The sequence below is a fragment of the Ipomoea nil genome, unplaced genomic scaffold (genome assembly GCF_001879475.1).
Source record: "Ipomoea nil cultivar Tokyo-kokei standard unplaced genomic scaffold, Asagao_1.1 scaffold2191, whole genome shotgun sequence".
Classification (NCBI taxonomy): Eukaryota; Viridiplantae; Streptophyta; class Magnoliopsida; order Solanales; family Convolvulaceae; genus Ipomoea; species Ipomoea nil.
In genome coordinates, this window is record NW_017618619.1 from 395,764 (window position 1) to 419,618 (window position 23,855).

Sequence of the window (23,855 nt, forward strand, 5' to 3'; positions counted from 1 at the left end):
GGCTCTGCTACCGTCCATAATTTTATCCTTATTTTTAAAATTTTATTTTGGTATTTTTAAATATAATTTGTGCTAACCTAAAAACATCTTCAGACTAACTCTAGTGTAAGACGTGTCAAGTTAAGGTGAAAATATAATATTTATATTGAAAAATGTAATAGTAATCAATAATAATTTTTTTTTTTTTTTGATCAGAAGAGAGGGGGATACCCAACACATCTAAAAAGCATTGACAGCTCTTTGTCTAAAGACTCGTCGAGTCGACGAAGCTCCTATCCTGTCAAGGGCAATCATATCCTCAAGCTCCCGCGGCGGCGTCTCTAAAATAATAAATTGTTAGTTATTTATAAAGAAGCATGTAATACTTTTAAATCAAAATATTATATATATATATATATATATATATATATATATATATATATATATATAGTGAAAGGTTCCGGTGCATTTGTTGCTTCCCGTGCGGATGTGCGGTGGATTAATGTGCGTGAGATTTGTACTCAATGTGCGTGAGTGTTGTGTTTAATGTGCCTGAGATTTGTACTTAATGTGCGTGAATGTGTAAAATACAGCAGAAAATATTGATGTCAGCTTCTTCCCCATCCCCAGTAGTCATTTGCCCCCTCCCTGATGATGATGATGCGGAGGCGAGCTATGGTGGTTAAGAATTATGGGAATAATACAACAGAAATCCACACTTTACTGCTGTACAAATTTTACTGTGCGTGTGTCATTTATATAAACATTCAACTGCATTGAAGGTAGCTGATAATCCAGAATCCATGGCCAAATTGAAGGAAGAAGTAACAAGAAGCTTGGGCGTTAATGTGCGTGAGTTTCTGTTCTGCTTCCTTCTGAGCTCGTAATTCTAAAATACTCACGCACATTAAGCACAAATCTCACGCACATTAAACACAACACTCAGGCACATTAAGTACAAAACTCACGCATATTAACATGACGCACATTAAGTATAAATCTCAGGCACATTGAGTACAAATCTCACGCACATTAATTATAAACCTCACGCATATTAATCCACCGCACATCCGCACGGGAAGCAACAAATGCACCTGATCCCTTCCCTATATATATATATATATATATATATATATATATATATATATATATATATATATATATATATGTAATTAGGTTCAAATGTAGTTGGTGCGCCAATGTGCGGTTAAAATTTGAGCTGTTGATCTTGCTTAAATCAACGTTCAGGATTACCAAAATTAAAAAAAAAAATACGCTGGCAATTTGGTAATTTTTGCGTATCGGTCAAATTTAAGATGCGTGATTTTTGTGCTTAAGGTGAGTGAGTTTTGTGCTTAAGGTGAGTGTGTTTTGTGCTTACACTGCGTGTGTTTTGTGCTTAATGTGAGTAGTTGTTGAAACTTAAGCTGCGTCAACCTGAAACTTAAGCTGCGTCAACCTAAAACTTAAGGTGCTTGCTTTTCCTACTTAAGGTGTGTTGTTTTCCCTCTTAAGGTGCTTGATTTGTATGCTTAAGGTATGTGAGTTGTTGAAACTTAAGGTGCGCCAACCTTAGGTGTGTGGTTTGTGTTCTTAAAGTGCGTGGTTTGTGTTCTTACAGGGCGTTTGGTTGGAGGGATTTTAAATTCCCTTCCCACTTAATTCCCACCTAATTCCAAAGGCCATTAAATTCCGTAGTTTGGTTGGAGGGAATTGCAATTCCCCCATTTTCATGGAATTAAAATCCCATGTCCCCCCTGAGATTTTAATTCCTGGGAAAAAAAGTTAGTGATGAGTCAAAATTACCTCTTCCTTTTTTAACCTAAAATTAATGTCTAACAACAATAATGGACATTTTTGACTTTATACTACTTATTCCCTTTCAATTCCCATTTATACTAAACATTGGAATTGAAATTCCCAGTCCTGTCAACCAAACACTGAAATTTAAATTCCCACTTTATTCCCAGTAATTCAACTCCCATGGAATTACAATTCATTTCCCACATAATTCCCCCCCTCCAACCAAACGCCCTGTTAAGGTGCTTTGTTTGTGTGCTTAAGGTGCGTGTGGTTTGTGTACTTAATGTGCGTCAACCGCACGGGAAGCTATACCCGCACCTGAACTCTTATATATATATATATATATATATATATATATATATATATATATATAAAATTCATAATTAGTATTACATTTTTTGATTTAAGTATTACATTTTGATCCAATTTGTTTGACAAACAAAGATTCGTAAAACGGTTCCACACAAATTTTTCTCCCATGTTGGGTGATTTAGGACAGATTGTAGTGAAAAAACAAAACAATTGAATAAATGAACATTATTTTAATATTTTTTTTATTTTTATTTTTTATTATTTTTTTATTTTTTGCACCAAACTCGCTTGGTATTGTTTAAATTTTTATTTCATTATTTAAGTAATAGTTACGAAGTATTTATTAAATTATCTTCCCTGTCCTATTTAATAAGTGACAACAATGTTTTACCCCAGTAAGAAAAACAATAGATTGGAGTAGTATTGGACACACCTAATTTTTTTTTAAAGGAATAAATAATAGATTTTTTTTAAAAATAACAAATTTAACCATGTTTAAATTAGAAAAGTAGACATTGTTATAAGACAAACTAAAAGGAAAGTAAGAAAATGAAGTGGAAATGAAGGAGTATTTGTTAACTTAAATAAGAAAAGATGCAAAATAAATTTTTTGTACATATTCATTAAATGTAAGTTGTTTATTATTGAATGATTATTTATTGCTCCTTAATTTAAAAAGAAAAGAGAGTAGATGTAAAACAAAATCACATATGTAAATTATTTATAAAATTTTTCAACAATAACTCATTTGTTGTAAAACTAGGTGTATTTTCGCGTAAAAAAGATATAATAATATACAATAAAGTGAGAAAGAAGATAAGAGATACAAAAAGAACCATCAATCTTTTAATATTCATCCTTGAATCCAATATATATACATGATATATAAAGTTTTAGTAACTACGAGACTATAAATAATGAATACATATTGACACTCTTTGGTAAAATAGTTAGGTTATCAGCTAATTTTGGCTTATTTGACCACTATTAATTATTTGATTTAGTTAAAAATTTAATATAAGTGTTTGATTAATTAGCTTTTTGTAACTCCAAAATGCTAAAATTCAAAAAGTTGTTCAAAACAACTTTTTCAATTAGCTTTTTGAGAAAAGAAATTATAGCAAACGGTTAATATAATAGCTAACATCTAATTTACCAAAACACTTTTCTACAATCAGCTAATGTTATAAACTAGTTATAACCTCTAATTAATCCAATCAGCTAACAGCTAGCCGCCATTTACCAAACAGGGCCATTATCACAATACTAGTTTTTTACGCGCATTGCGCGATTGAGATAATGCCCAATATTTTTTTTTAAACAAGTACTTTAAAGTATATCAATGTAAGATTATATTGGAATTGTTCATGCATAGATAATTGAATGTTGAATTTGCGTATTTAAATATGTAATTCTAAGTTTACAAATACAAGATAATATAGTCAAGATTGATTATAATTGTCAATAAAATAATTGTATAGGTATGGTTGAAATCAAATACGGGACATAAGGGAGAGCAAATAAAAATTAGGGCATAAAATATTAAATATATACTAATATTGAAGAGCTAACTGCTGAGGTAGTTTCCCACTTCAATTTGTTGTGCGATTTGAGTACTCTCTTTGTCAACAAATCCCTCAATTAGTTAATATGATTGGCTTTATTAATTATATTTTTAAATTTTTTTATGGTATTAATAAAATACTTGGTAAATAAATATATAACATTATTTTGTATTATAACTTTGATATTTAATTAAAAACATAGTGCACAAAAAAAAAGACAATGTAGTGAATATAATCAATTGATGAATTTGAATAATGTAAAGAATTTTTACATTTGAGAAAAATAAAGACAATATAACTAATAACATTATTTTTCTTAATTAATTTATTGATAATGAATATTTTTTTTTTAATAAAGACATTATAAGAACAATATAACGAATATAATCAATTGATGAATTTGAATGTAAAGAATTTTTATATTGGAGAAAAATAAAGACAATATAACTAATGAAATTATTTCTCTTATTTAATTTATTGATAATGAATACTTTTTTTTTGATTAAAGACATTGTAGACACATAATTCTAAATTAAAGAAATGCACATGTACTATTTTTTTTGTTGTAGCTACTAACTTATTATTTAATTTAATAATAGTAAAATAGAGTACTAATTATGCCAACTTTGATTGGGATGGGATTCGAACCTAAAACCTTTCTTATTGAAATCAATGAGTAAGTTAACGGTGAACTAACAGAAATTAACAGAAAAGATAATATTTAACGGAAAAGTTAACGGATAATCATATTCATTAAGGATAAATTAGGAAATCGTAAAGAAAAATTAAAATCTGATTAATCTGAACCATTCATTTGATTAAAAAATTTGACTGCCATTTTTTCTACCCATTATAGGCCTAACTCTCTTGGGCTTTTATTAGTATAGTAGATAAAAAATTTGACCGCCATTTTTTCTACCCATTATAGGCCTAACTCTCTTGGGCTCTTATTAGTATAGTAGATAGTAGATAGTAGATAGTAGATAATACATCTAGTAATATCTACATATATTTATTTACAACATTCCGTCTTAGACATTACTATATCATATTTATGTCTCGTTAAAAACTTCACTAGAAAACTCAATAGGAAAAATCCTAGTTGAGGAAAAAAAGAGTACATGATATATGTGTATTCATGTGTAGCACTAGCTACCTCGTTAAAAAAAAAAAAAACCTTTAATTAAGAAAATTATATTAAAATTCAATCAAAGAAAAAAGAGTACAGTTGTTGGTCTTTAATTAGGACGCAATCTTCAGGACTAATACAAATCTAATCTTCAGGATTGATTCAAGTAAATATCACCCCTTGATGAGAACAATATTCAAAGCCTATATGTTCTATAATAAAAACATTTTTTAAAAGTAAGTTTAGAAAGGGATTATGTGAACAAATATGCTAAATTGTCATTAGAGCAAATATTCTGTATAATTATCTTGTGACTCTTTCGGGGCTCACGTAGGTTGAATCTTTATGCTATATATTTTGTCAAATGTTTCTAAACAAATACCCATTTATCATTTGTACGTGTGCAACACAAGCTTTATTGTCCTCATATAGGACAGTGAGGGTAAAACATAGTATAACTGGTTCAGGACTTGGCATCATAGGGATCAAATAAAATAGTCACTACCCAAGTAACCATCAAAACCATATCTTGATTTCATGCATAAATGTCAAAATCTTTTGTAACTTGAAAATATCAGAGGATGTGTTAAACACTATTCCGATATTTCATTGCAAGGGGAACACTAAATGTTGCTAGCAATTTTATCACAAATACAATATCAGGCATATTGCGATTATAGAACTTCTAGTCCTAAACTGGTGCTGCACTAATAATGAAGTAATGGACTTTCAGTCTTAAGGTATCATTTTCTTCGAGTCTAAACGTTTTCTTATCAACTTCAATAGATTATTGGACAACGGTTAGCGTGAAAAGTACATGATACTTATCTATATAAAACATGTCAATGACACTTTTCAAGATAGACTAACTGGTGTATACAATTCTTTCAAGGAAATGACCGATCTGTATGTCGAGACAATAATTGGTTTCTCCAAGTCTTTCATTTCAAGCTATATCTTTAGGTATGAGCTAATATTATCAAGTTGTTTATGGATTTCAATGATGTTCATGCCATCAACACAACTGAGATAATGAATAAATAACTCCATTAGGAACTCTTTAATAAACACATAATGACACCTATTATTTGCATAATGTCACTTTTTTATTTTCATTTTTTGTTATATAGGTTTGGTGATGTCCAGCAAAACTCGTATTTTCATGAGGCTTTCTACATTTCATTGAAGTTATTCTTATCAACTTGGGTGTATTTGTAGTACAATAAAGATTGGGCTTATCAACTTGGGTGTATTCGTATTCCAAATAAACCTCCTTATTAGTCCATCAATCTTGTTACAAAGAGATAGAAGAGGAATCACTGACGTCTGCATAGCGTAGTAGGGTATAGTGTTTAGCACCGATTAGGCTAACACTTGTCGGTCTACAAAGGTAAGCTGCTTTGCCTTCCATCCCTCAAGAATGCTTACCACTCTGTCCAAAAGCGATGTGAACATTTCTTTCATGACTCTAAAGAGAATTATGGGACTCTAAGGTATCTCCTAGGTCGCTTGTAAGTTGTATACCTGAGGCATGCGCCAAGCTACCTGCCACAGAAGGATGAACATTATTAGACACAAAATTTTAGGATTTGCTTGTACTTACCTTTTGTCCCGAGCAGCTATTGAAGGTAGCTAAATAATCCCTAATGACACGAATTTGGTTAAGAGATGTTTAGGCAAATAAGAACATATCATCTGCAAAAAATAGGTGGGAAATCCTAGGCCTATTGCTTGACACCTGAATCCCCTTCCACCTACCAACTCAAATCGCTCCACATATCATGTGACTTAGCCTCTCAATGCACAATAAAAAAAGGAATGGAGATATAGGGTCTCCCAACCGAATGCCTCACCCAAGATTAAAATACTCAGTTATGCCCCCATCCCATAAAATGGCCATCCTAGTCATTTCCACACAACACATAATAAATATTCCTCACCCAATAACTAGCAAGCCCAACCTCAATGAGCGTATCTCGGATGAAATCCCATGACAAGCGATCATATGCCATTTCTAAGTCAATTTTAATTGCCATGACTCTACTTTGCCTTTCTTATTTTGCATGTAGTTCAGAATTCCTTGATACTAAATGATGTTATCTGCAATTTGTCGTCCTGGAATGAAACTACCCTCGAAGGGGCCAATGAGCTTCAGCATAACTAATTTCAGACGGTTAGTTAAAACCTTAGTTATCACCTTATAGCCGATGTTGCATAGAGTTATAAGTCTAAACTGACTGACCCTATTAGGACATTGTACTTTTGGAATTAGAGCTACCAAAGTATCATTTAGCTCAGTTGGCAAAATGCCTGTAGCTATGAATTCTTTAACCATGCCGATCAAAGAGTTACTTGTAGTATGCCAGTGTTTCTGGAAGAAGGCAGCATAGAGTCCATCTAGTCCTGGAGCCTTTAGCGGTCACATTCAAACAAAGCATCCTTGATTTCCTCATCCACCACAAGCTAGTGTAAGGCATTTTGAATGTCCACCTCAAGAGTAGGGAACCCTCCTTTTAACCCTACTGTGGGATCACAACTATCGTCCTTTCTAAAAAGACTAATGAAATAAGTGACAATGAGATTTTTTAACTCCACATGCTTTCGTTATTAGATCATCTTCATTATTACGTAGTCTTGTAACTTATTTTTAGCTCGTCGAATCATTGTTGAGGCATGGTATTACTTGGTGTTATGGTCCCCTGAGACTATCCATTTTCCCTTCACTTCTGGAACCATAAGAGCCCCTCTTGGTAGAGCACCTCATCTAGTTCTTCCTTTAATTTCCTATCCAGTCTCATGAGACCATAACAAAAGTATTGCTCCAGGCGCTTCTGAACATCCTCGGCCTAGCATATAGTTTGCGTTTTCTCTTCTCTATGTGACTAAACACCTCTTGATTCCACATGCCCAAAACCCCCACTATATTCTTCGTATCCTCTATAAATCTTGCATAATCCTTCCAATTTTTTGTAATTACCTCTTCCAGCCCTAGATGAGTAAACCATGTAGCTTGAAACTGGAATTGAACTCTTCTATTCCCACCTATATTCACCTGACTTCTTAGGAGCAAAGGAGCTTGATCCGATTGCACAATTAGTAGATGTATAACCTCCTCATTCTAAAACTGTATATGCCAATCTAGGTTGCATAACGTACGATATAGTCTCGCAGCTTTGAAATACAAGCACTTGAATCCTCATAGTTTTTCGCAATAGCGGTGTGCAGGATTTTTTGAAAGTTCTTTCATGATTTCCCCTTTTCCAGGTGAACAACGAGCACTTGAATCCAATGTCAATTAAGCTTTACTAAAAAATCCATTCAATAAATTCTGCACACCGCTATTGCGAAAAACTATGAGGATCGGATTATTAGTTTCATCTGGCGAGATTACAGCGTTGAAGTCACCTGCAACCAACCACGAACATTGATTCCCAACTTAGCTTTGTCAAGAGTACTCCATAGATCTTGCCTTAGGGTCTGTGAGGGAATTCTTGTAACACCCCGTGTTACGACCTTCAAACCCGAATTAATTATTAAATTAATTCCGTTAATTAAAATAATTAAAAAGAATTTAACCCAATTATAATTCTCTTAATTAATTTATGCGATTCTCAATGGATCGTGAACCTTGCCTGAATTAGAACCATAGGCCCGTAAGGAATAAGAAAGTGGCTTTATCATCCAGACCCTAGATATGTTTTCCCTTAAACATATAAATAGAAGATTAGGAAGCAGTTAGAACCCTCCTCACCCCTCTCTTACTCGAAAATACCTCTCAGGAGATCCAGCCAATGAATTCACCCACCATCAAGCGTAGGAAGATCGATTGGGAGAAGAATCTTTGGGAAGAACCTTAGTAGCCGAGGAAATTAATTAGGGCTAAGAGGTAACCCATGTCTTACAAAACCTATTTTCCTTGCTATTGTTTATTGGTTGGCTCCGAATGAATGATTGATTGTGTGATTTTGTATGTATATCTTGTTAGAGCTTGTCTTTAGGTTTATATGGTGAATTATTGCTATTCTTGATATTCTTGATGGCCTTGTGTGGTTATTGGTTTGATCTTGTATTTAATTAAGTCTAGAGCTTGTCCCTAGGGTTTATATCGTGAATCTCGTGTTGTGATGTTCTTGGTATTCTTGGGTGGGTTTATGCATGCTCGGGTGTTGATTCTAGTCTAGGACTTGTCCTTAGGGCTTTGCATATAGATTTCTTGATGTTTTTAAGGTTCCGGATGCTCTTGAACCGTTATGTGATTGGAATGATTCTTGATTCAATCTTTGTTAATCGAATCCGTGTTGTTGTTGATACGTGTTGGAATGTGTTTGGACATGGTTTTGGGTTCCACGAACGAACCCCGAACCTAATTATTACCCTCGTACTAGTGGGGGGTAGGTGGGGGGGAGCGAGTCCCCACCACCTACCCGCGGTTGGACTGCCCAGTTCCAGCGGGCAGTGGGCTGCCCGCCGGGCACCCGCTGGAGTCGTGGCTGCCCACCGGTGGGTGGTCCTCCATCCACCGCCCACCCGCTGGAATGTGGTGGCGTGGCGGGTCGTTTTCCCCCGTTTGATGTTTCCTCGTGTCCCGTTGTGCCCCGTTTGATGTTTATGAGTCTCGTATGATATTTTGAGTACCGTTCTAGGAATTTGTATGCAGCATGTGTCGTTTGTTATTGTACTTTGATTGTTATTGTTGATTATATGATTGATTGATTGAATGATTATGGGTATTGTGGCATTGCGCAATGATGGTTGAGATTGATGATAATGAGATTGTGATTGGTGGAAATGAATTGTTGACGGATAGCACAACGAGTGCTTGGTTATCGTGCTAAAGGCATGGACCACCCCTTAGACTTGATGGCTAAAGGCTTGGGTCAGGGTATAAGCGCCGCGGTGCCATGTCAGAGCTATATGCGCTGACCCCTTGATAGTGGTGCTAGAGGCACGGATCATGCGAATGACACTTCGGTGCTACCATGTTGGTGGACTTGTTGGTGGTTTCGGAGTGGGGCATGTAGTTACTCCGGAGGAATAAGGGAGGCGATATAAGGGTGACATGGAGGTACATGTTGGAACTGATATAAGGATGGAGAGGAGTAAAGGTTGGAACTTGGTATAAGGTTGGAAGATGGACTGTGTGTTCTGATGATTACTTGCTAATTGATTGCTATTGGATACCATTGTTTGCCTTTAATTGTTATTTATGTTCTTGTCTGTTTATTATGCATTGCAAACATATGACGCATGTTACTGGTATTCATGATGTCGATCCGTTGTTCTATTATTAGTCTTGATCCTGATTTGAAAGCTAGTGTTGTTTAAGACTATATATGTATTCCAGTTTCAAAATGATTTCCTATATTTATATTTATTGTACTTAACGCGTGGGAGTGGGTTACTCAGCATCATTCGCTGACGGTTGCTACGATATGTTTTTCAGGTGATGATCATTAGCTAAGGAGCGCGCTAGATGGACTCGTAGTCTTAGTCTAGTTAGTACTAGTAATAGCAACGACCTACGTGCCTTGGATTGCATTTAATTTATTTATGGATTACATATGGATTGTTTATGCTCTGTTTGGGATGTTCAATGATAGATTGCGTTATTTATATAAGCTTTTAAAATGTTTTAAAAATTAGGGGTGTTACAATTCCGTACACAACCGCCTGGTTCCATGGTATAGGACCTCGATCCTGATCCTGTACGAGGATAAATTGGGGGTGAGTTTTAATAACGAATGCTAATTGAAGTTTTACGCAGTGGTAACTCAATTAAGACTTATTTGTTAATAACCAATTAATAGGATGCGCAACAAAGTTATCGAATATACTAGTGAACTAGTTCTATTAGTAGTGCAGAGAAGTGTTAATACGCAAAATAGTAAGCATGCAATAAAGAGGAGTGCACAAGAACAGAGGACGTTTGGTAACCCAGTTCGGAATAGCCATTCCAACATCTGGGGGGGCACCACAATAAGGTTTGCCCAACTCTTCATTCATAATCAGTCAAACGTCTTTTACCAAACAATTGATTTTGAGCGAAGCACTTCGAATTCCACAGCTGATCCTCAGCCTTCCAATTGCGTCGAAAATTCTTGAAGAGTTGGTGTAAGATCTCCCGATCTTCCAAGTCTCCCCCCTCAACTGCAGCTCTCCCGAGTTGTATATTTGTGGTTTTACAACCCGTAATCTTCAAACATCAAATTCAACTTGATATGAATTGTGAATTCACCAAGTTACTCCATTTAAGCATCATGAATATGCCCTTATGAGAATTATGGAATTTGCAGATTAAATCTTAGAAATCATCAATCCGATCTGAAAGAGAATTAAGGACATTTATAGTTGGTCTTCCGGATTAAGCTCCAACAAACCAACTATCTTGAGCAGTCATTATAACTTGTCTTATCAACTGGTTCACGCCTTGGTCTTTAATCTTCATTAGCCATCAAATGATTATACTCTAAACCAGAACTAGTACAGACTCAATCGAAGTACAACTTCATAGACGACTTCTGAACTAGATCTTAAACAACTAAATTGTTCCATAAATCAAAACAATATGGAAGAAAAAAGCTAGAGATTTCTAGTTCAAAAAGAGATGGTGAGAGAAAAGAAAGATGAAAATAACACTAAGAGGAAATGGATAAACTTGTTGTGATGGGACTCAAGTTAGCCTTGAAGCAATTGATAGTTGTTAATGGAACTCTAACTTACAACAAGACAGGGTGATGCAATCATGTATGACAAGTGATGATACTTGGTGGCATCATTGAAGTGTAAAACTTTAGCTCCTAGGTAAGGTTTTTTTTTTTTTTTTTTTTTTTTTTTTTTTTTTTTGTTTTTGTTTTTGTTTTGTTTTGTTTTGTTTTTTTTTTTTTTTTTGTTTTTGTTTTTGTTTTTGTTTTTGTTTTTGTTTTTTGTTTTTTATTTTTGTTTTTTATTTAAGGATGTGAAAGAGAGAGTGTGTTGGGGAGAGAAGAAAATAAACTTGCAGGGCTTTAGGTTTTTTTGGGGGGTCTATTGTAATTAAAAAAAGAAAAAGAAATAGGCTGACTAGTGCCCGACTGTGTGCCTTGCGCACCAATCGTGTCTAGTGGGCGTGTGCACTACACATTAGGGTACTCACTAACTAACAATTTTTTTTCTTTTTATTTTGCTTTCTTTATTTTTCCACTTCTCTCTCCTCCTCTCTTTCATATATAGTCTAACAAAATTTGACCAAAATATCCACTCTTGGGATGTTCTACGAGCATCTCCAACCTAATTCACACCAAAACACCAAATTTTTTCTTTAAATGTCACATCAGAAGAAATATTCTCACACCAAATTTTATTCATCTCCAATCCATTTACACCAAAACACCAAAACACCAAAACACCAAATTTCTACATTAAAATAATCTAATTTCTCAATTATTAGTTCGAATATAATTAGTTTAATATAATTTAGTTCGAACTTAATTAGTTTAGTATAAAATATAACTTGTGATGTAAATAATAATTTTTATTAATATATATTCTAGTTATTAATATATTTTTATTATGTTCTAATTATGTTTAATGTATTTGAAATTTTAATTAATATATATTCAATATTAGTCTTGTTTCGATCGTCTCAACGAGATCTTTAAAATAATATAATTTATATTTAATAATACAAATTTTAAAATATAAATATTTAACAAAATAAAAAATTACATATAAAACAATAAAGGATACATTTGGAATTAAAAAAAGAAGCAAGGACAAAAGGGTAAATTTTCTCCCCATTCTCCATTTGGCGTGGATGAACAGTGCCACGCCAAATATGGCGCAGCACTGTTCAGTAACGCCAAAAAAATGGCGTTATGCAGGGATGCCGTCTCCCATTGGAGCACTCAATTTTGCAGGTTTGATGTTTTTGCGTTGAATTATAGCGTTTTGCCTCTCGCTTGGAGATGCTCTAATAACATCCTCATTTGTGTAATTTTTTCACAAATTTTAAGGTGCCACTTGAGATAGAAGGGTGGGAAAAAAAGAAAAAAGAAAAAGAAAACTGAAAAGCAAAAAATAGAGACTTTTTACACGTCCCGCGACAGGTGGGCTAAACGCGCACTTGCCACGAAAAGTCGCTTTTTAATTTTTTTTTGACAATGGGACCCACAAAAATATATTTGCAAAAAAAAAATTTCTCCCTCACACCTCATCGAAAAATGGTGTTAGAGCATCTACATCAGAGGAGAAATGGGGGAGAATTTACTACTTTTGAGGCCAAAATGTCCTAGTGGCAGAGAGAGAATCAAGAGAGAGAAGGGGTGGGGAGCATATGTAAAGGTTGGGATATTACTCTGCCCAAGAAAAAAGAATTAATGATGGAGGAGAGAGAACCAATAAAGAAATGACATGCTTATTTTTTATATTTTTTTTTATAAAATCAGTTTTGATTTTTTTTCCTCCCCTCCCACATTATTCTCTTTCCTACTCACTCTTACCTTCTCTTCATAATATCTCAAACTGATAAGGATGCTCTTACAATAAGACATACAAGTATACAACAATCCTCATAAAAAAAATGGAGCTCAAATCTATGACCTTCCATTTGGGAGGAAATAATAATGCTTAGTTCCCAAAGAGAATTTATTGTATATGGCCCAGTAGTTTGAGTTTTTGTCATGACCTCACCAATAACTCTAAAAAAGTAAGACTAATTGTGACTAAAAGACGATTCCCTTCTCTTCTAGACAGTAGACAGCCCTCTCCTGCTGTCGTTTCATTTCATGCTCTCAGTGTAGACTCTCGCCCCTGCCTATGTCACGCCACCATTGTTTTCCCATTCTAAAGCTTCTTCGTATTCGTATTCTCACAAATCCACCGATGGTTTTCCGCATTTAATCCCCGGTTGTGTGGAAACTCGAAACCCCTCACCCAGCACCCATGTTGTGTTCTATCTCCACCCAGAAATCCGGCACTTCTAAATGGCTCGACCGCCTCCGATCCTCCAAGGGCTTCCCCGCCGGAGACTACGTCAATCTCGAACAATTCTTGCGTCAGAGCAGCAGCTCTACCTCTCCCAATCCTCCTGCTTCAATTAACCCCACCAAGTTGGGGCAAACTAACCTCGCTTCAGTATCCTGCTCGACTCGACCTGGGTCGGAGAAACAACAGGTTCTTGAAACTCCGGTCGATCCCGCCGGGGGTAAACAACAACTGTTCAACGCGTTTAGCAATGCCCTCTCTGAGCTGTTTAATATGGGGGAATCGAGTAATTACCCAGCACAAAAAAAGGGGTCCCGGAAACAAATTAACCCTAGATTCTTTTCGTCGGAATTGAATAATGTTTCCGGCTCCAGAGATGACCGGGGGAAAGACAAGAGCGCGTCTCCGATGAGCGATGATCAAAGTAGAGTGGAAATGAAGCTACTGGAGCAAAGCGAGGAGGAGGAGAAGATAGATGCACATTTATTTGGGTTTTCCCGGAGCGAGGTTACTGTGATAGACACGAGCTGTGCGCCATGGAAATGCGATAAATTGTTGTTCAGAAAGAAGAATGTGTGGAAGGTTCGCGACAAGAGATCTAAGACGACGATACATTTGGGGAAGAAGAAGAAGAAGAGGAAAGCCAATGATGGCGGCGCCGCCGAGGATGGGAATTTCGGTGGAATTAAGAAACACAAGGTTTCGAATGGAGAAGAGACTCAAATTTCAAACATTATCCAAGTAAGTAAGTTGGATTCAAGCAATTTAAGGTTACTGTCATCTTCTTCCTTATCTATCTGCCTTGCCTTTCTGGATGGAGTCTTATTAAATATGGAAAATCTTCTAATAATCCATTGTGTTCATCTGCTGCGTTTATTTACATACATTTCACTGTTTTGCATCAAACAAGTTGGGGATAACACCACATTTTGTTAATTCTTCTAAGGAGCAACCGAGCAAATACCAAATTTAGTCCTAGTAAAATGACAATTTTGATCCACATGTTTGATTTCTACCCATTTTCATCCACGACTATTGTTTTAGTGTCAATTTTCATCTAAGACTATTGTTGTTTTAGTACCAAAATTCATCACGCCGGTCACCCATTCGTTTAAGACATGCCGAAATATGAAATTATTAAGAGTATCTTCGTCTTTTTCAAATTAAGTTCCTAATCTGAATATGAATAAAGAGATTTAAGCCCTAAGATCGATCCCAATTCGCAATTCTCCTCCTCAAATTAAGGCAGGATGAGGAAGAGAACTGCGAATTGAGATCGATTTAAGGCTTAAATCCCTTTATTCATGCTCAAATTGGGATCTTAAGTTGAAAAGGACGAAAATACCCTTAAAATTTTTAGATTTCGGCATGTCTTACACGGAGGGCTTACCAACGTGATGAATTTTGGCGCCAAAAAAAAATAGCCGTGGATGAAAATTGGTACTAAAACAATAGTCGTGGATGAAAATTGGCAGGAATTAAACATGTGGACTAAAAGTGTCATTTTGCTAATACTCGTGGGACTAAAATTGGTATTCGCTCTTCTTCTAAGCATTTTACCAAAGGGGCAAATTAATTGTAACTGAATAATTATTTTTATTTACCTACTATATATAAATGTACGAGTAAATGGAAGCCAAGGTCCTCTGGTTTCGCCGCCTTTTAGTCCTAAATTTTCAAATCGACCACCGTGGTCCTCCGAGTTTCAAATTCGACCTACCTTAGTCCTTCCGTTAACTGTTGTCATCTGCGCCGTGAAAAGTAAGGGCAACCTTTTTATTTCAACCCCAGCCAAAACAAATCATTTCCCTACAGAATTGTAGAACTGTAGAGCTTTCTTTGCTAGGAACGAATCCACAATTGTGAAATCTTTGGATTGAAATTGCGGTTTTGGCTCGCCAAGAACGGTGTTTGGGTAATTAGGAATTATTGGAGAAGAAGTTCGATGGGGGGAGATTAGGGCTAATTTTAGTTTTTGAGGGAAATAAATTGTTTTGGCTGGGGTTGAAATAAAAAGATAGTTTTGCCCTTACTTTTCACGACGCAGACGACATATGTTAACGAAAGGACTACGGCAAGTCAAATTCGAAACTCGGAGGACCACGGCTGGTCGATTTAAAAGTTTATGACTAAAGGTGGCGAAACTTCCAAGCTCGGAGGACCTTAGTTGGCATTTACTCATAAATGTACACTCCACTCAGGATTACTATTTCTAGTTTCATTTTGTGTATGATGACTAAGAAAGGAGGGAAGAGGTTTGGGTGAAACAAGATGATGACTTTTGCTAATGTTGAGCATCTTTGCTAGTGAATCTTGATGCCTTTAGAAACATGTCAAGTAGAAATTCACCCTGCAAATTAGTGCCTTGAAGGTTAGTTGTCATTTGCTACCTCTCCTTCCTGCATAATTCGACTAGTTTGTAGTCTGTAAGCAATGCCTCTTTCTCTTTTTCCTGTTTTTATTAATGACTATAATCACTGTTGGGCGTCGACCGAGTTCAGTTAGGAAGGATGTGGTTAAATGGTTAATATGCACCTACTTATAACCAATTGATTTTAAGAAGGATATGACAACCAGATAATCAAAGCGTGCTTGACTAACCTACCAGGAAGTACAATTGGTATCAGACCCCAAGGGGGGCTTTGTGATCAAAGGACCTCCATCACTCACACATAAACGTCTAGCCAAATCAAATCTATGCTTTTTTGCAGTATGTCTTGCTAAATATTTCTCATCTATCTTGAACGAAAACTTACTTTCCTTCTCAAATGGTCCCATTGCTCCAGTTTGCTTTCTTCTAAGTGAGTTACGAATGTTTGTATGAAAAAATTGGGTCTTGAAGATAAATTCAGCCCATCTCATCTCTATTTGCCTTCCCAGAGGTTGGTTCATTGTCCTAGTGGGCATTGGATTTGAATGATGATGGTTCATGAATTGTGCAGGGACTTCAACCAGGGAATAAATTTGAAGAAGGCTGCAAAAAGACATTAGATAGTGTTGGCCAGACTCTTGAAAGGAAGCATAGAGACTTGTAAGAATGGTGAAGTTTTCCGGTTTTCTGTTTCTGTTTCTATGAATCTGTTGTGTGTTACGTTCAAGTATTTAACGGGATCCATTGCGTTTTTTTCCCAGTGCATTGAAGAAAGCAAACTCATCTGTTGTTCTCATAAAAAACATTCCGGCAAGTAAGAAGAGTGGAACTGGCATCCCCAAGACTAACTTGAAGTCATCTCATCATCATCGACCCCCACCGAAGCTGACTTGAGGATGTTTTCAAGTGAAACTGCGGGGAGGGAGTTCAATCTTGCCAACATCGAAACATAGCGTAGCTATGGAGATGGTGGGGAGTCGGGACTTCACCGGTGGTGGTAGGTCGGAAGCCAAATTAAAGCGTTTGAGTTATAATACTCTGAGAACTATTTTAAATTGATTAAATCATTCTTCATTGACGTCTCATTCGATTTTTACCATCATCTGTTATCGTTTCCTGTTCGAATCGATCTATATTTTGATTTAGTATATCTATACAGTGCAAAATGATCTAGTATTATATATGGGTAACTGATAACTTTGGAGAAAAGAACTAATGGTGCTAACTAGTACAAATGAATATGAGTAAAGCTTTTGGTGTGTTGATAGTTTTGTATTTCCTTGTCATGTACTCTGTATGTCTTGAGCAAACTCACTAAAGGGGTGGAGCTCAATGGGCAAATTATGCTGTGGAACCGTGTCCGCACGGTTTCAAAACTGTTCATAATTATGAATATATAGTTCAAAAATTATGAATATATAGTTCTATAATTATGAACATAGAGTTGTGAACTAAATTATGAACATATAGTTCTGTAATTATGAATATAGAGATTCAATAATTGTGAATATGAACATAGAGTTCTATAATTGTAAATATAAAGTTCAATAATTATGAATATGAAGTTCAAAAATTATGAATATATAGCTTTATAATTATGAACATATAGTTCATTAATTATGAACATAGAATCATGTCCACCTTGCAAAGTGGACACGGTTCCACAGCATAGCGCTTCGACTCTTTTAATAAAAACATTTCAAATATTTTTTATTCATTCTTTTCCATTTTACTTGTCATGTTTATTATTCACTGGTAAAATTAATTTTTTTTCTTTTTTCTTTAGTATTTTTTATTATGTTTAAATTTATTTTTTTGTATTTAATAATATTTTTAATGGAGTTTTTAAATATATAAATTTTATATATTAATATTAAATTTAATATTATAAAAAACTAAATTAAAATAATTTCAGTTAACTCTCGTTAATTGAACTAAACACAAAATTAGATAAGTATTTTAAGAAAAGAAATTACTTTCTTCAAAACGCTATACTGAAACACTGCTCAATGTAATGTTTTGTAGCAAAACGCCAAAAATTGCTTATTAATTAAAATTTTGGTTGATCAGTTATTTACTAAACAGACCTTAGTATGAGTTCGATTTAAATTTTACTTGCAAAGTTGAATTTGTCCTTACAATTGCATTAAATTGTTTGGTTACTGTTGGTTTTATGATTTTTAAGCAGCCAACAGTTGTCTAACATAACCGTTAAAATAATGAGCATATGGGAAAAAATGTAGAGAAAATATACGGAGAGGATATAGATAGTATATTGCTTAATATTGCTTGTCATTTCTCATGTATGGAGGATCTATTTATACATATTTCAGGCTAAGAGTAGAAATTCTAGACTGCCAAGGAGTCTTAATCTTATTAAAATTGAACTTGGTACAATATAAGCTCAATCCTTGTACATTATGAATATAGGCCTAATACTATCAAAACCAATCGTTATACAGTGGACTAGGGTCCACAGTGCATTGCGGACCTTGGTCCTAAACAACGTAGTTTTGAATTTTAATTTTGACGGTCACCGTTTGTTGTTCAAGTCACGTTATAGGTTTTTAATTTTTTATTTTATTTTACTGTATTTGTAAAACATGTATATGTGTCTTGTTTTATGCGTTTTTGTGTCTCAAGTTATATAATTATATACTTTAAGCGTACGAATTCTGTACTTGAAATAAAGTAAATATAACATGCACTTTTGTATCTTGTGCTATGTGTTTTTGTGTCTTGTGTTATGCGTTTTTGTATCTTATTTTATGCAATTATGTACCTTAAGAATATTGATTCTGAACCTAAACTAAAGAAAATATAAAACATGTGTATGTGTCGTGTGTTATGCGTTTTTGTGCCTCATGTTATGCAATTCTGTACCTTAAACGGATGGATTTTGACTTTGTACATGAAATAGATTAGTAGTTGTGTAACACATAGCATTTTGTGCCTTATTTTATGAATTTATGTCATGTATTATGAAATTATGTGCCTATAGGATATATATTATCTATATAAATCATATTTGAGAATAAATAAATATATAACATGTGTATGTGTCTTGTGTTGTGAGTTTTTGTGTATCGTGTTATGAAAATTTGTACCTTAAGGATATTGATTCTGTACATAGAATAAATTAAAATTTGTGTTGAAACATGAGAAACGGGAAAATACAAAATCTATTAAAACTTAAATATCAAAACGACGTCGTCTTGATCTAGGGTCCACAATGCTATGGGGACCCTGGTCCACGATATAAATTGCCTATCAAAACTTCACTTGTCTTGTACTAGGCTTCTTCTTGGACTTCTTTGATCTAGTTATATTTCTTGGGTCGATCCATTTAGTCGGCTTGGTACACCATCCATCAATTACGATTCTCCCCCTATTTTGAAGCATAAATAAAATTAATTTCATTTTTGGTCATATATTTATAGGTGTCATTTTACATTTCTACTTTTGGTCTTCAGTAAACAAAATTATTTGATACAAATGCATTTTAGTCTATTTAATCCAAGTGTTAATTTCTTTTTCCTATTTTGGTCATAGATTTAAATGTGTCATTCTACTTTTAGTAATTTTGTTCAGAACATCTCCATTGGTTCTAACATTATTGTAACATAACCATTTTAATTTGATCCTATGTCAACAAATATGTTTAAATGACATTAAAAAAATGATATTATTAACTACTCAAAACTCTCCTTTTTTCTTCTTTGTAATTGAACAATACAAAGATTTTACATCTTCAAAAGATCATATGGACTAATCATATATTCATGATAGCATAAATAATCCATAATTCATTCATAGCATAATGGAGCAAAAATTGTTATCAATAAATAAATTTACTGAAAAATTTAAAAAACAAAGTACAACTAAAAAACCCACAAGTCTAAACCTTAAGGTATACTTCATAAAAATGACATGACTAGGTGCTGACCGGCTTTTGACTTGTTTGATCACTGTTAGCTGTTTGACTTGGTTAAACAATTCATATAAGTGTTTAATTAATTAGCTTTTAGTAACAACTTATTTCTCCAAAATGCTAAAATTCAAAAAGGTGCTTAAAGTTGTTTTTTGGATCAGTTTTTTGAAAAAGTCATTTTGCACGTAATCAACTATCAGTTAACATCTAATTTACCAAACATCTTTCTACAATTTACTAATATCAACTAGCTTAGTCAAAACTCACAAACCCAATCAACTAACAACTATTTACCAAACACCCCAAATGTTATGTTGCGTGTGATTGGCAATATTGCCCCACTTTCCTCATGCGTATACACAATTACTTCTTCTATATGCGAATTTACTGTTTGCTGCATCTGCAAATTAAAACTACTGATTCTGCATTTTCTTTGGTTGCCATAAAAATTGAAATTACCAGTGGCAATGGAGGTAAAATATGGTAGCCCATTGTTGGAGTTTTAATTTATTACCAAGCTTTTTGGTAATGTGATTTCTGAAGAACTTGAAAGACTCTGATAATTGATTTCCACTTTCCAATACATGAAGAAATCAGAGATGATTGACATTTGTTTCTTTTTCCTCCAAATTCTTTTGACCACTAACAAAGAATATTGCTTTAAAGTTTTATATTAATTGCTTTATTGTTTATCAGTGGCAAGCAGTTAAAGCTGCCTTCTACTGGTAGAAAAGATTTTATTATTTTAATAAATCCATATCAAGCTCTTTGGCTAACCCACTAAATAAACTAGAGTATACTAGATGTTCACAAATTTTAGAGTTTTTTTTTTTTTTTTTAATTGTTTGTTCATCGTAAGATATATAACTTTTTGTCCCATTTTATGTGCTGCATTTACTTAATAGGGTTGACACATCTTATTTACAATTCAAATTTTCGTAACATTTTATTAGTGTGAGTAAATGTGACAACGGTTTGGTTCTGATTATGAACTCATCTCCGGAAAATGGCAAACCGAAACCGGGAATTTTCGGTTTGAACTGCCACTTCAAACTGTATTTATTTATTTTTTTTTTGGTGGGTAAATTCTATTTTCAATTTTTAAAATAATTCAAATGCAACAATTAATTTTGTTTTTTGAAATTTTTTTCATTTTTAAATTTTTAAACAACGGTTATATCAATTTTTTTTTTTGAAAGCCAAGGAACTGGGATTGCATTAACTCAAAGAAATGTCCACAAACGGAGGGGGAGCATCCCTCCAGACGGATCGTGCCGATAAACAATATTTAAACTCTAAAGTTAAACTAAAAAAATTAAAATAATTTAAAACTCTAAAGTTAAACTAAAAAAATTAAAATAATTTAAAACTCAAAAGTTTAAACTAAAAAAATTAAAATAATTTTGGACTTACACTTAATTTTAACAAGATTAAGTTGCCTATGATAAAAAAACTTAAAATGAAGAATTCATTCTTCCATATAATGATTTGTAGTATACTTTTAAATTTGAAATTGAGATTTGCTCTTGTCGAGGGTTGGACTCAAGACCTCCTACTTACTAAATGAATGCGCCAACCAACTAAACTACAAGAGCTAGGCATTTTATTATTATTATTATTATTATTATTATTATTATTATTATTATTATTATTATTATTATTATTATTATTATTATTATTATTATTATTATTGTCATTATTGTCATTGTTGTCATTGTTGTCATTGTTGTCATTGTTGTTATTGTTGTTATCATTTTGCCTTTGGTTTCAACTTTAATATCCTTATTACTCAATTTTAAGGTGATTAGATTCGTTAAAATAGGAAAATCAGTCGAGACTATTTGAATTTTTTCTCTCGCTCTCTTTCGCGAGTCCTGTCTCCTTCACCGGCTTTTCAACAATAATCTAAGGTCTCTTCTCTCCCATGGATGGTTCCATGGAACCATGTTCTGAAGATGATTGCCAGCCTTACGCTAGCCGATCTTGATGAGGAAGACAACACCCAACGGTTGGTAAACATCCCCACAGGCCATGTAAACATCCAGTCAGAATTCTTGGTAGTAGGATAACTCATCATGGATAAGCAAATAAAATTATAGTACATACTTCCGCGACGCCATGGCGGTTATCTTGCGTTCGACAATGGGGATTGAAATCAGAAAACTTCAGCCTTGACTCTATCTCTTTAGATTCTTCCATGAATGTGCATCATTTAGTTAATAAGGGTTGGCGCATGTTATTTACAATTCAAATTTTTGCAACATTTAATTTAGTGTTAGTGGATGTGATCAAGGTACGGTTCCGATTATGAACTGACAGTTCACATCTCCGGAAAATGGCAAACCGGACCCGGGGATTTCCTGTTTGAACTGCCATTTCGAACATATTTTTTTTTATTGGGTAAATTCTATTTTTAATTTTTAAAATAATTCAAAGGAAACAATTAATTTTGTTCTTTTAAATTTCTTTCATTAATAAATTTTTAAACAATGCTTATATAAAATATTTAAACTCTAAAGTCAAACTAAAAAAATTAAAATAATTTTGAACTTGCACTTTATTTTACCAAGATTAAGTTGCTTATGAAATAAAATAGAAAATTGACGGTTCGAAACGCCATTTCGAACTTTTTTTTTTATTTTTTATTTTTTGTGTAAATTCTATTTTTAACTATTAAAATAATTCAAATGCAACAATTAAAGTTAAACCAAATAAATTAAAATAATCATGCACTTAATTTTACCAAGATTAAGTTTCCTATGATATAAAACCTAAAATGAAGAATACATTCTTCCATATTTTTATAGGCAATTGTTGCAGATTTGTAGTATGCTTTTATTTTTATTGTCATTGTTGTTATCATTTTGCCTTTAGTTCCAAATTGAATATCTTTATTACTACATTTTAAGGTGATTAGATTTGTTAAAATGGGAAAATCAGTCGAGACTGTTTGAAAATTTTCTCTCTCTCGCTCTTTTGTGAGTCCTGTACCCCTCACCGGCTTTTCGGCGATAATCTAGGGTTTCTTCTCTCCCATGAAAGGTTGCATAGAACCACAGAACATTACGAAGATGAATGCTACGCTAGCCGATCTTAAAGGCGAGGAAAACACGCAACAGTTTGTAAACATCCCCACAAGCCGGAACCGGGGATTTCCGGTTTGAAGCGCCATTTCAAACAGATTTTTTTATTGGGTAATTCTATTTTTAATTTTTAAAATAATTCAAAGGCAACAATTAATTTTGTTTTTTGAAATTTTTTTCATTCTTAAATTTTTAAACAATGGGTATATCAAATATTTAAACTCTAAAGTCAAACTTAAAAAATTAAAATAATTTTGAACTTGCACTTAATTTTACCAAGATTAAGTTTCCTAAGATATAAAACTTAAAATGAAGAATTCAATCTTCCATATTGTTAAACTAAATTAGACAAGAAAGAAGAGGGAAGGCAGCTTATTCTTATTCATCCACAGCCATTCTTATGGCAATATATATATATATATATATATACAAGGTAAGCATAAATATGTACTAAATAGGAATAAGTACATCAGTTACAACATGGCTGTTACAACATGGACAATAATGTCCACAATAAGTATAATATTTATAACACTCCCCCTTGGACATTATTTGACCACGATCTTGTCTCGTCAAAAACTTGATAGGAAAACCCTGTGGGAAAAACCTAAACAAGAAAAGAGTACAAGGTATATGGATAGCATACATTCATGCCTCATTAAAAACTTCACTAGGAAAACCACGTGGGAAAAAACCTAGTTGAAGAAAAGAGTACATGATA

At 33.7% G+C, this 23,855-nt stretch overlaps 1 protein-coding gene across 3 annotated transcripts; it reads left to right on the top strand.

Moving 5' to 3' along the window:
- The first annotated feature begins 13,479 nt into the window (after nt 1-13,479).
- LOC109150069 lies at nt 13,480-17,329 on the top strand. Of its 3 annotated transcripts, none has more exons than XM_019298047.1 (3): nt 13,484-14,490; nt 16,689-16,780; nt 16,882-17,329. In XM_019298047.1, exons 1-3 carry the CDS (start codon nt 13,708-13,710, stop codon nt 17,012-17,014), a joined length of 1,008 nt encoding a protein of 335 aa, XP_019153592.1. In that variant the 5' UTR covers nt 13,484-13,707; the 3' UTR covers nt 17,015-17,329. The 3 variants fall into 3 exon arrangements, with proteins under 3 accessions (XP_019153595.1, XP_019153592.1, XP_019153594.1); XM_019298049.1 differs by having other exon boundaries at nt 13,491-14,490; nt 16,692-16,780; nt 16,882-17,236; XM_019298050.1 differs by lacking the exon at nt 16,882-17,329 and having other exon boundaries at nt 13,480-14,486; nt 16,680-16,769.
- The last annotated feature ends 6,526 nt before the right edge of the window (nt 17,330-23,855 follow it).

Excerpts from the sequence above, each read along its gene's own strand:
- LOC109150069 (XM_019298047.1), top strand. The coding sequence starts at position 13,708 with ATGTTGTGTTCTATCTCCACCCAGAAATCCGGCACTTCTAAATGGCTC. Across the intron at positions 14,491-16,688 it reads AAATTTCAAACATTATCCAA|CAGGGACTTCAACCAGGGAA; the intron begins GTAAGTAAGTTG and ends TCATGAATTGTG. Across the intron at positions 16,781-16,881 it reads GAAAGGAAGCATAGAGACTT|TGCATTGAAGAAAGCAAACT; the intron begins GTAAGAATGGTG and ends TTTTTTTCCCAG.